Here is a 13,629-nt window from a genome sequence, read left to right as displayed (position 1 = left end):
GTGCTAAAATCTTGCTGCAAAGTGAAATCAGCAGATGGAAGCATATAATGCTCCAAAATCTCCTGGTAGATGGCTGCATTGACTTTGGACTTGATAAAACACAATGGACCAACACCAGCAGACGTCACGGCACCCAAATCATCACTGACTTCAGAAACTTCAAGCAGCTTGGATTCTGTGCCTCTCCACTCTTCCTCCAGACTTCGAATACCAAATAAAAAGATAAATGTACTTTCATCTGAAAAGAGGACTGCGGACCACTGAGCAACAGTCCATTTCTTTTTCTCCTTACCCCAGGTAAAATGCTTCTGGTGTTTTTTTTTTTTTTCTGGTTCAGGAGTGTCTTAGTTCTAGGAATGTGACAGATGTAGCCCTTTTCCTGAAGATGTATGAGTGTGGTGACTCTTGATGCGCTGACTCCAGCTTCAGTCCACCTCCTTGTAAAGCTCTTGAATATATTTTGATATAGCACTCTGTGATCAGCCAGCCCTTTCAGCAATGAGGGTGTTGATGATTGTCTTAGTGATTAGGGTGTTGAACTAATCAAGCTCAAAATGGAATATTCCAATTTTTTGAGATACTGAATTTGGAATTCAGTCGTAACAATCAGAATTACATTAAAAAAAACTCTTGAAATATTTCAGTTTGTGTGCAATGAATCTAGAATATAAGTTATCTTTTTTTTTTAATTTAAATTACAAAAAAATTAAGATCTTTACCATGATACTCAAATTTTTTAGATGCACCTGTAAATACTCAATTCTGAGAAGAAAAGTCAGAATTGTGAGACATCAACCTGCACTTTCAAGGCAAAAGTCTGAATTGTGAGATAAAAAGTAGCAATAAAAAAAAAAATTCATTCTGTGGCAGAAAAAAAGGGAATTGGCAGCCGTCACAATATCAAAACTGAATGCAAAAAAAAGTTTTTCCAAAAGGTTTTGACTTAATTGAATAAACATGAACTTTGCACGTTTCAAAATCAAATTTTTTTTAATCACTGTATTTAGAAAATGTTAAATTTCATTTTATCTTGCATGTAATGCTTGATAAGGCAGCGTTTGTGAGCTCAGCGCTGCTTTGCAGCCGTTACCGGAGAAACCTCTACCTCTTCCGCTCTTAAAGCATGTCCTGCTGGTTGAAAATTAATTTGCATATATATATATATATATATATATGGGGGCGGGGGAGTGCCACAACAAATAGAGTGTAAGGCTGTGGGAAACACTGGGATGCAAACTGAAAAATTCAAAGTGAAAAAGTCTAAATTTATAGAAAAAAATTTATAGAAAAATTTATAGAATTTATAGAAAAAAAAAAAAAGACTGAATTGTGAGATATCAACTCACAGTTACCTTTTTTCCTGTAAAGAAACATGCCACGAAACGCACTGCCGTGTAATGCAAAGGTTTCTCAATGCAAAAAAGTGATATATGGGAATTGGAATGTGGGAGAAAAGCATTACACTGAAAAAACAAGGAAAAACATGTAAAACAGTAAAATGGAACAAAAAAAATCCTAGACGTCGGGCAGTGTAATAAAAATATGCAAGGTCTAGAAATACTTAAGTTGAACTTTTTTTACTTCGCTGAAAAAGCAATAGGAAAGCAGTGCAGTGGAATGCAAAAAGCATTCTGTTTGAATGGCCCCTAACCAGACCAGACTTACAATGCTGTTATTTGTTACCAAAACAACACTAATAGCACCCAAATGATTCTGTTGCAGCTTTGAAACAATTCACCCTGCCACTGTTATTGATCTAACAATGTCACAACACTTAAGTTGGTGCTTTCATAAAATTTGGATTTTCAACCGATCATGAGTTCATAAAGCAACGGAAAAAAAGTTAAACAAATCAAGAAAAAAGAAACCAGCCTTTGCAGCTCAAGCAATGCATTTCAACACACGACACCGTCACATACTCCGCTGCATTAGAACAAACATAAACACAACTGAAGCACGCTGTTGAGTATATTACTGTATATATGTATTAGTGCTGTTTGTACTTCCTTATGTGTGTGTGTGTGCTGTTACAACTCCATCTGTGCTTCAGTCTTATGAGAGTTGCAGTTCTTTCAAGCTGCGCAGGGATTCAGCACAGCCTCGGATCAGACTGCAGAGCTGGATACTGGCCTCCACTGACCCCGAGTGCTGGAGCTCCTGTGTGGCCCATCTGAGTTTATGTAGCACTGCCTCCTCTGCACTTGACAAGGCTGGGTGGTGGTGGAGGGTGTTGCCCACGGCCCCTAAAGGAGGTGCAGTCTGGGGAGCAGGGGTGGCTGGTGGCAGGAAGTTGGAGCTGGTGGTGGGGACAGAAAGAGCAGTGGGCTGTATGGCTGGAGGGGGACCTCTCAGTCCAGACGCGGCCCCCTCGCAGTGCTCCGGCCGGGGCTGGCCCGTGATGGAGAGAGGGGGTTCGCTGGATGAGGCTCCGTGAGATTCAGGGAGAGGCTGAGTCGCAAGCTGACGCTCTCGTACCTGTGACAAAGCTGCCTGGGCATTTAAAGCTGAAAGAGAAATCGAACAAGTCAACAGAGATACACAAGACTGTACATTCATTAATAATTCAAAGGCTGAATTTAAACATACCTGGGTTGTCCTTGTCAATATCGGAGTCCAGCTCTTGACAAGCAACACAGTAATATTTCTTCTGTTTATCTTGCAGCAGAATTGTCTGCAAATATATAGGGCATTTCTTACCTCATACACGCTTCAATCAATAATAAATCTAAGTTAAAAACTAATTATTATTATAATTCCAGTGAGGTCCATAAACCGAAAATCATTTTTTTGTTGCCCCCCCATAAGAAATTACAATATCTGCATACTTTTATTGAAAATATGACGTCATTTTCTAATTATTTGAAAATAAAAATTTGTTTATTTCCAGGTTTAAATCCCAGAATTGGGGGGGGGGGGCACACTTGTGCTGCTTGTTCTTCTCTTCCTTGTCTGTTGTAAGATAGTTCAAAACAAAGCAGTTTGTGATATCCGGTTCGCGAACGAATCATTCGATGTAACCGGATCTTTTTGAAACCAAATCGAACTGAATAGTTTTAAACTGTTCGCATTATCAGTCATTATCTGGCTCGGCTCGGTGTCATCTCTCTCTTCACAGCAGTTCAGTCAGTACTGTTTGAGTTAGGGCTGTCAACGAATATTCTAAATTCGAATATGTATTCGAATAGTTTTAAAAAAACGAATTTCGAAGGTGAAAATTAATATTCGAATAAAAAAAAATAGGTAGTAGAGGCGTGGTTGTCTGCCTTGCGAGTGGGCGCGCTAGCGTGCCTGAGGGTTCAGGGACAGGTCACAGCCTCACAGGAGTCACACTGTCTGGCACAGCATCACTGCTGAAAGTTGACGCGTCTTCATGGAAGATGCCAGCAAGTGCAGAGCCCAGCTCGACCGCAGCAGAGAATATGAGGTAAAATTGTTGACCCGCGAGATTGTTGTATGCAAGCTATTTAAGATACAGTTAGCAGTTAGCATACCATTCGACAACTAGCAACATGAGGTCACATCTCAAAAATGTGCACCCAAATGAGCATGGCATAATGTGTGGAACTCCAGCTAAACAGTCACGTCTTGACACTTAACATTACTTTGCATCGCCCGCCGCAAGCTCTTTGTCTGCAACACGACAAGAGGCCATAACGGATAAAATAATTTCGTTCATTTGTAAGGACATGAGACCGATCAGTATCGCGGATGGGGCACGCTTCGGGGAGTTCTGTCAAACGATGGATCCGAGGTTTGATTATTTATCGTTTCATGTCAAGGAAAAGTTCCATGTTTACCACAGCACAGCTCGCTCGGAGCATTCAATGTCAGTTCTATATGCTGTAAAACTTCAATTAATATTAACAATATTTGTTTCAATCACTGAATGAAGCCTGCTATATTTGGGACAACAGTCGCGACCTTAAATTGCTTGCACAAAAATGTGTTTGTTCATTTAAACCATTATGCGCAGAGAACGTGAGGGTGAGAGAGCGTGACATCTGCATTCTTGGCCATTAGTTGATTTCCTTGTTTTTGTGTAGGTAATACGTTGTCATATATGTTTAAACTTAAATAGACTATCTATACAAGTAGTTATGTCTCTTTGTATTATTTTTGCCTGTTATTGACGTAATGCGCGTCATTGACAACATGCGCAACCAGATGTTCGAATAGTTCGAATATTCGTGTATTTTTTAGAGGGAATATTCGAACGTCATTTTTGAGCAATTTTGACAGCCCTAGTTTGAGTACATGAATTACTCCGGGATATTGGTTCATTTTAACTTTAAAATTAAAAATTCTAACTGACCCTCTGATGTCACATGGACTACTTTGATGATGTTTTTCTTACCTTTCTGGACATGGACAGTGTACCGTACACACAGCTTCAATAGAAGGACTGAGCGCTCGGACTAAATCTAAAATATCTTAAACTGTGTTCCAAAGATAAATGGAGGTCTTACGGGTTTGGAACGACATGAGGGTGACATTTTTGGGTCAACTATCCATATAATTTTGTGGAAATTGTGACTTCGTCAGGATTCTTTGATGAATAGAAAGCTCATTTATATAAAAACACTATACTATGTCGTGTTTGGTCAGCTTAATGGATCCTTTCAAAATAAAACTATTTTCTTAAAAAAAAATTTTTTTTTTTTTTTTTTTAAATCTTCCTGACTCTGTTTTTAAAGGCACTGTAAGGATCTATATATATATATATCTATATCTATCTATCTATCTATATATATATATATATATATATATATAGATATTACAATATACTGAAATGCTCTTGCAGGGAACGTTACTCTGAGTCTGACTAATTAAACACTCCTTTTCTGAAGTCACGGATGAATGAATGTAACACGTGTTTCTCTCTCACCCCACACAGCTCACAGCAGTCCCCCAGCATCTTGTAGCCCTTCAGCAGATAGTCTCCCATCAGCTTGCTGATCTTGTCCTGCCGCTCCCGGCGAGCCTGGATCACCTTCATCTCGGCCTCGGAGGGAGGCTCCCACTCAAAGTCCTCATCATCTAGATTCAGCAGAGCACACAGATTCCTCATGTGTCTGACTCACTGATCACAAACAACCAGCTAGCATCTGTATACATGGAGCTTTCAGACAGTTATACGACCTTAGGTTGTCACTAATAGTCAGTTATTCTAAAGAGATTGCGAAGAGTTAGATATTATGAATGAAATAAAGCCACACGGCCTTACAGACAGACAGACACCGAAGCGCTAACGTTAAGCTGCTAACGTTAGCCTTGAAGAGGTTATTTTAGCGCGGCTGCAGGTGCACTACTTTAGCACGACGGAAGTAAATGAAGTAAAGTAAGATTAATGAAAGATGAAAATAGGAAACTCGGGAGCAGAATACGAAGTTTATTCACAATTTACCTGCATTAAGGGCCATACTTTCCTCAGCTGCCTCACAACACAGATAACGTTTCCTGCTCGAAACTTCAACGGTGAAATGCACAAGGTGCTGTGAAAACGGACTGGCGCCATCTAGCGAACTGAATGTAGGACCTGCTAGCGAAGTTTCTTGTGCTCACAAAGTCTTTATTTATTTGATCAAAAATAAAGAAAAAAAACTGTTATTTTGTGAAATATTACTGCAACTGTTTATATTTTAATATACTTCAAAATATCATTTTATTCCTGTGATGCATCATTACTCCAGTCTTCAGTGTCATTGATCCTTCAGAAATCATTCTAATATGCTGATTTATTATCAATGTTGGAAGCAGTCATGACGCTTTATGTTTCTTGGAACCTGTGATACTTTTTTTTCAGGATTCTTTTATGAATATATATATATATATATATATATATATATATATATATATATATATATATATATATATATATATATATATACACGCATTTATTAAAAATGTAAATCTTGTGTTACATACACTACCATTCAAAAGTTTGGAGTCATTAAAAATGTGTCTTAAATTTTTTTGAAAGTAATGAATACTTTATTCAGCAAGGATGTGTTAAATTGATCAAAAGTGATGAGATGAGAGATTTTAATTTTAAATAAATGCTGTTCTTTTTTAAACTTTTTTATTCATAAAAGAATACAGAAAAAAGTATCAGTTTCCAAACAAAACAAAACAAAAAAACAAAAATGAAGCTGCACAACTGTTTCCACTGATAATAAATCAGCACATTAGAATGATTTCTGAAGGATCAGTGACACTGAAGACTGGAGTAATGAATGCTGAAAATTCAGCTTTAGTCACAGAAATAAATAATATTTTAAAGTATATCAAAACAGAAAACCAATATTAGAATTGTAATAATATCTCAAAATATTACATTTCTGTATTTTTGATCAAATAAATACAGCCTTGATGAGCATGAGACTACATTAAAAAAATAAGAAATCTCACTGATCCCACTTTTGAACTGCAGTGTGCTACATAGAAACCATAGGACTTCTACAAAAATGTCTTTTATGTTTGTTTGGATATGTTTGGCCATAATGCACAGCACCATTAAAGAACATATCAGCACAAAGACCAAAAGTCAAGAATGTTAGAGGAGGGCTTATGATTTTGGGCTTGTTTTGTAGCCAAAGGCCCTGGGCACCTCACAGTCATTATTGAGTTAACTGTGAACTCCTCTGTATTAAAAAGTATTCCAGAGTCAAATACCATCTGATCTGACAGCTAAAGCTTGTCAAAAACTGGGTCATGCCACAGGACAATGATCCTAAGCACACCAGCAAATCTACATCAGAAGGGGCTGAAAAGAAAAGAATCAAGGCGTTGCAACAGCCAAGACAAAAGTCCAGAGCTCATCCTGACTGAAATTCTGTGGTGAGACCTGTGCATAAACACATGCCTACAAACATCAATAAACTGGAAAAACGTTGTACAGATGAGTGGACAAACATTCCTGCAGAACAATGTTAGAGACTGATAAATTCATACAGAAAATGATTACTTCAAATCATTGCTGCTAAACAGGCAACTGAATCATTGGGTGTCCTCACACATTGCTTTTACATCTTGCCTTTATTTCTTGTTAAATAAGTATTGACATGGTGCAATATGTCATGTGATGTTGTTCATCTGAGGATTTATTTCCCAAATTTTAAGACCTGCCAAAGACCAGATGATTTTTTTTTATTATGCCCTGATAAAGAAAACCATGGAATCCAATAAAGGTTTTTATTATAATTAATAATAATTTACTTACTTTACAACATTTTAACTTGATGTACTACTATAACTAAAGTAAAACTAAAATAAAAATGAATGAAAATCTAATTACATATAATGATATATTTATAAAAAAATCACAACAAAATTACACAACAATTTTTAACTAAATTTAAAATGACAATGGAACATATGAAAACAAAAACCAATTGAAATTATGATACTAAAATAACACTAATATGACCATATTGAAAATTTGATATTTTTTGTTTTTACAAAAAAGTATATAATTTTTACAAATTAAAACATATATGTATCAGTTACATATGCATTAAACTGAGTTTTTGTTTGTTTTTTTAAAATTGGAAGAATGTTGCCATTCATTTTATTATTATCTTCATCATCATCATCGAATCTGATGGTTCAGTAATAAAGATGTTTTGAATTTCAAACAACATGAAAACTGAACTACAATGTGAGTAATTACATTTACACAGACACAAAAGATTTTATGATGTTATCACACCAACACTTAAATCAAAATCTAGTCTGCTCAGCTGAGTGTCATTACAGCTGGTTTGGGTTTTGCTCTTGCAATTCCAGCAGTGTCCATTACAGTCTCTTCTCCAACTACACTGTCCTCTCGCCAGTTTCCACGCCACAGTGTGCTGAGCCAGTGCAAAGTGCTGTCGTCCCAGTTTTCTGGAAGCTGCAGCATGAGATACCCTGCTGAGATGATGCCGGCTGCCGCTGCTCGCACATGGCTCATTTGCAGAGTTTCAGTCACAAAGGCATCTACAGCTTGTGAGTGACAAAAAGAGAACGATAGACTTGGCAATTCTCAAAGTGCAAAAATTAAATACTACACATCTACGCTTAATCACATCCAGAGTGCTGCAGGGATGACATATTGTTGCAGGCCAAAACCGGAAATATTTTTCCACTTCCTGAAGCCAGTGGGTTTTTTGAATGAATGGTTTTTATTTTTTTACTTTTTATTTTTTTTCTCGTTTCATTTTACAACATAAAATATCTTAGTTATAGCTCCTTAGGATTTTTCAAGTAAAGTCAGTTAAGTCACCTTTATTTCAGGAAAATATCAGAATGAATTATGGAAAGTCAGCCATGGAGACGGTTCAGATTCTGCTCTAAAGCAAGTCAATAGTGTCAATATTTAGCTCAAGTCAGTTCAGTGCTGGTTCAGTTCAGAAAGGGCAGCATAATTAATTGTATGTGTTTCTACTTCTCTCAATTTATTAAGCATAATCATACGTGATATTTGCCTGTTGGCTATTTTTCTATTTATATTGTGATTTGCGTTATCTTGCGTTGGTAAAAAAGCCTTTCATGTTTGTGGTTGACAGATTTTGAGAGTTTAAATACCCCAATCAGAGCTTTAATTATCTTGTAAAAGGTGGTTACTAAGTGTTTAAATAGGACTCCAAAGGTTGTTAAGGACATTGAATATCATCACACCAAAAAGGAAAACTCATCTACTCACTAGTCCACTTTTGTAGCCAATGTTTATATTTGGGCTTTTGCAAACTGTTCAAACACAAACTTTCAGAGAAAATGTTTTTAAATAAAGACTGAAAGAGTTGTTAAAGTCATGTCTACATTATAGATTACATTTAGCTTTTTACTTTCGCCCATTATTTAGGTTTCATGAATCATAAAAGTTGTGTTAATGTGTGAAGTTCATCTTTCAAAATAAATGTAAAGACAGTTAATAATGCCGTCAGTTTTACCATCAGATCAAGCCCGAAAGGGGAGCAGAGTCACAGTTATGAAGCTCATTTATGTTTTCAGTGATTTTTTTTTTTATAACTCATCTGTTTAAATTATATTAAGCCTTAAAGCTTTAAAATAATTAAGGACGTGGTCACTTGAGTGACAGGTGGATTGCTGCTGCTGATGACTGCCGTCGAGCTGGGTGGGCGTGGCTTCAGCAACTAGCATTTTTGATGAGATGGCCTCCTCCGCTTCCTTCGAGCTTCAAAAACACTCTTCAGAAAACTATGGGTGACGCCATGGACACTACGTCAATGTTTTTATAAAGTCTTTGGTTTTTGACCTACAAAAATACATAATCACTGCTGCGCTCTATTGCATATGACTGTGAAGCTTCAAGTTTATTTGACAGCTTATTTATAATCAAATACATACCTGCACTCGCTGGGATGGTCAAGAGAATTCCCAGTGAAATTAATCTGGGGTACGTGAATATTTCTCCCAGATTTACCAGCAAATTGAAAACTTAGGAGAAAACAGGAAATGAAAAATTTATAAAATTGCCTATATTTTTTATATATGGCAAAAGTAATTTTTAACATTGTACAATCATTATAACATAATGTGTAGTGGAAAACAAAAGCATAAATTACCAAGCAGTAGAGTAGCCATGACACAGAGTTTATCCCAAGGGATATGCTGAGAGGGAGGCCAGTATTCCACATGTGTGAAATAAAGCAATACACAAACCCAGGAGTGGAGGACAAAACTACACAGACCCACACAAGACAGCAATACACTGGCAGCACCTGGTTGGACACTTCCTGCATGCTTCCTGAAAAACACCTGAGACAAGCAAACATCAATTATTACCATAAAACTGCAGAAAAAAAAAAAAAAAAAAAAATATATATATATATATATATATATATATATATTTAATTATTAGTTATTTACACACATACAAGTTTAAAGGAATCCCTTAACCTCATACACTCTTTCTGGAGGTTTGGACACACTTATATTTGTAGACACCGAGAATTGATGGCGAATCAGTTAAACAGTTATAGTAATTGTACAACTTGACAAGGTCATTGAATGAATCATTATACGATGCTGAATGAATCTTTGGAGTGAACTGTTTCAAAAGAGTCACTGGGATGAATTTACATCCTCACCACGAGTGCTGACCTTGAATAAAGCAGAAGCTGAAGCTGAACCAACTCCCAGTGCCACTCCTGTGATTGAATCACTATGGAAACCATCCCCATAGGCCAACATAACAATGCCAGTTATGGACAGGATGGCAGCCACTATCTAAATACAGAGTAGACATATACGAAACAATATGAAACAAATTTTTTTTTTTTTTTAAGGTTACTTCAAAGCTGGTGATGAAACAAGCAATAATAAAACCACTCAAACAACACTAGCTATCCTATTTGATTGCTCACCCTGACACCCATGAAGCGGTCCTTGAGTCCAATCCATGAAAGGAGGAAAACAAAAGCCTGGTTGCAGCAGAGGACAGCACTTACATCCACTTTGGAGATGCGGCAAAGCGCCAACAAGTACAGATAACCAGATAAACTCCATAGCACAGAGAATGGAGCGGCTCCTTTCAGAACAATCCTTACAGTCAACTCTTCACCCAGGAACAGACTGCACTTTCTGCAATTCAGAAGAGGATCAAAATAACACAAATATGTCTTCTCTCTATCAGAGGGTTTGTAAAACCTAATTGAAAAGCAAGTGCAAGTTGTCAAATATGTTTTAAAAGAATAAAGTTCTTATGTTTTAAAATGTATTACTTAAAATATTTATTTGTCAAAACAATGTCTCTCTATTGGGACATGTTTTCACAAAAGGGTAAATGTATCCTAAACTTTATATTATTTCTTGAATGTCCAATGTGCATGAATCTAAAATATGTACAGTCAATGTTATATAGATATACATATTTATCTGTTTCTATTATTTGCATTATTGATGTAAAATTATCATATATTTGTCTATAACAATCAGAAATATATGCTAACAGATCAATGAAGAAAAATTTTTATTTGACACATTAAACTTTTGTGACAACATATATGTACTGTATATACATAGGGTTGTGACAAATTGCCCCCGTTCACATATGAGATAATTTAAAGGAGTCATCGGGTGCCCATTTTCCACAAGTTAATATGATTCTTTAGGGTCTTAATGAAAAGTCTATAGTATCTTAGTTTGCCAAAAAATTCTCAATGGTAGTTTAAAAACAATTTTTTCCCTGTCAAAAACAACTCTTTTCATAGCAAACCATTTTTTAGCATTTTCCCTTAAATGTTAATGATCTCTACTGACTCTGCCCCTCTATTCCGAGTCGCTCTCAGAGAGAATGTTTACTTCAGCCACATACATCAAGAAACTAGCTAATTAGCACATTATTAGGAAAGGCATTTTGCATAGATTCATTAATAAACCTTATACTCAATTCTTCTGTAGGTAGAAACTGGATTACGAATGATATGTGAGAAGATAAATACATTTAGGTAGATCAGGGGCACATTCCCTTCAGGTAAGACACCAGTCCAGTCTGTGCTGAAACTCTACTGTCAATCAAACTATCGTGGGAGGGTCCTCACACAGACAGGCATCTGAGATCAGCTCAATTTAAGAAAGGGGTAAAGATTTTAGTAGGCAAAGAAAATTTTTGGGTGGATTTGTATCATTATTGGTGGTTGTGTACACACACTTTTTTATTTTGTTGCATGTGATCATTCTGCAACATAAACCGATATCTGTGGATCTTTAACTGGTAAAGATGAATGCATGCAGTTTTAGTTGGCTACTTTATAAATAGAAAACTCTAAACCCCAAGTGTAAAATACAGCTTAGTCAGGATTCTGTGCATGCACACTACAATTTATAATAAAGCTGCAGCCTACCTCTGCTGATATTGCTGAAGGTTTTGCAGCCAGTGTCAGTGATGACATTGCACTGATAATGGGCTGCTAGCCAGGCATTCATTCATTAATGAAAAGCTGTCATTTGTTTAGCTGTAGAAACTGAGAGGATTAGAAACTGAAAGCAGCTTGCACTAAACAGCTTAAATTAAAATAAGATTTATATACAATAATGATTATTTAGACTTAACTTGCTTTAATTGCTTCTGCACTCTATAAAATTAATAATGCATGAAAGATGTGGGGGTTGGACTGCAATACATGCATCCTAACATGAGCAAGTCATTAAGATATGCTTGCTTAAAAATAAAATTTACAAAATGGTGTTTTAACAGTACAATACCCAGTGTAAAGTTTCAGTGTATAGTAAAAAATATTAATGGAACCATCCAATAAAGAACCTTTTTTTTAATGAGTGTATATAAAATACATTCATTTAAAAATGTTTTCTTCTAACCTGAACTCCGTGGATGGCAACTGCTTCTGTTTCTCCATGAGAAGATGACACAGATAATAGAGTGGAAAGAAGAGAATGTTCCAGTTGCTACAAAACCAAACGATGAAGAATGGGGCGGGATGTCTTATCAGAGTCTCTTTAGCACAATTGGTACCCCAGGCCCAGGAAACAGCCACACAAGCCCCTAAAATGAGCCCACATATCACCCTCTGTATGGCTCGGAATGGACAGCGAGTGCAACAGCGTTTAGATGGTCTTTTTGCATCAGATTCATCCTGAACTAAAGTCTGCTCCTGAGGATCCTTCTCACTTGCTAAGAAGAACAAAGACAATACATTCAAAGAATTACAAATGCCTTTTCTTCCTACTTCTGCAATAGCAGATTTCCATACTAAAAAGAAAGCACCAACAGACTATATGAAAAAGCTGAAAAATGTTACCTGGTTTGGGCAGATGAAGTGTGACAGGTTGGGGTCCAGAGGAAGGAGATATCTTGGCCGAAAATTTGTTCATTGCTCGTTGTGCTCTCTTTAAAAAAAAACCTAACCCTTGGGTCAAGGTTTTGAGTCTCTGAATGAGCTCGGACTCTAATACCAGTAATATGCTTTAAGTAAACACACATGTTAAGTGCAGATTACTGCAGATCCACCTGTGATTAAAAATCTCAGGTTTAACAGCTTAGTCTCTCTTGCTAAATGATGTTAAATCACAATTAGTGCTGATGTTAGTTGTTTTTAAGTTGTGAGTACAAAATACATAGAAAACAATTAATTAAAGCTAGATTTAAACAAGTAAAGGGAAGTTTTGCATTGATAGTTCAGCATAATAATTATAATACATTTACTGATCCTCTCTGAAACTCTTAAAGGTCTAAATTAACTTTTTATTTTTTAAAATCATAATAATATTAAGGGTTACAAAGGGTTAATCAGGCAGTAATATCTCTTTAAGGTGACAATTCCACTTTTTACATTGTGTAAATATGAAAAATGTATATCTCTACCTGTAATTAACTTTACATTAACATATGAGCTAGTTAATAATGCAGATTTTCTGTCACTGCATACATTTTGGGCACTGTTATTGCCCAGAAAGAAAAATAAATATCTTATTTATCTTATAATGACCTTTTGTGACAACCTGCCCCAGTAGCTGGGTTCTGACCAACAAATAGTCTGTCTGAAAATCATTGGACAAAAGCAATTTATTGAAATCGCTTTAGTCAGCTGTCATTTGATCAATTCTCTAACACTTAAACTATATTCATGTTTTATAATTTATAGTACTCAATATAAAAACAAATGTCAA

The 13,629-nt window shown here is 36.1% G+C and overlaps 2 protein-coding genes across 3 annotated transcripts; both read right to left on the bottom strand.

Moving 5' to 3' along the window:
* Positions 1-1,873: 1,873 nt before the first annotated feature.
* On the bottom strand, positions 1,874-5,534 carry LOC132127422 (protein ZNRD2-like). Of its 2 annotated transcripts, XM_059539275.1 has the most exons (4): positions 5,405-5,534; positions 4,886-5,037; positions 2,587-2,671; positions 1,874-2,504 (listed from the first exon to the last, which is right to left on the bottom strand). In XM_059539275.1, the coding sequence occupies exons 1-4, from the start codon at positions 5,418-5,420 to the stop codon at positions 2,053-2,055; spliced, it is 705 nt and encodes a 234-aa protein (XP_059395258.1). In that variant the 5' UTR covers positions 5,421-5,534; the 3' UTR covers positions 1,874-2,052. The 2 variants fall into 2 exon arrangements, with proteins under 2 accessions (XP_059395258.1, XP_059395257.1); XM_059539274.1 differs by lacking the exon at positions 5,405-5,534 and having other exon boundaries at positions 4,886-5,167.
* Positions 5,535-7,641: 2,107 nt separating this feature from the next.
* On the bottom strand, positions 7,642-12,834 carry LOC132127673 (solute carrier family 35 member F4-like). The gene is made up of 7 exons (XM_059539656.1): positions 12,762-12,834; positions 12,322-12,634; positions 10,368-10,584; positions 10,105-10,230; positions 9,567-9,759; positions 9,349-9,438; positions 7,642-7,983 (listed from the first exon to the last, which is right to left on the bottom strand). Exons 1-7 carry the CDS (start codon positions 12,832-12,834, stop codon positions 7,736-7,738), a joined length of 1,260 nt encoding a protein of 419 aa, XP_059395639.1. The 3' UTR covers positions 7,642-7,735.
* Positions 12,835-13,629: the final 795 nt, after the last annotated feature.

This window comes from Carassius carassius, chromosome 45 (assembly GCF_963082965.1).
Source record: "Carassius carassius chromosome 45, fCarCar2.1, whole genome shotgun sequence".
NCBI classification, from domain to species: domain Eukaryota; kingdom Metazoa; phylum Chordata; class Actinopteri; order Cypriniformes; family Cyprinidae; genus Carassius; species Carassius carassius.
The sequence above is the reverse complement of the archived record's forward strand: the minus strand, read 5'-3'. Positions and strand labels throughout refer to the sequence as shown.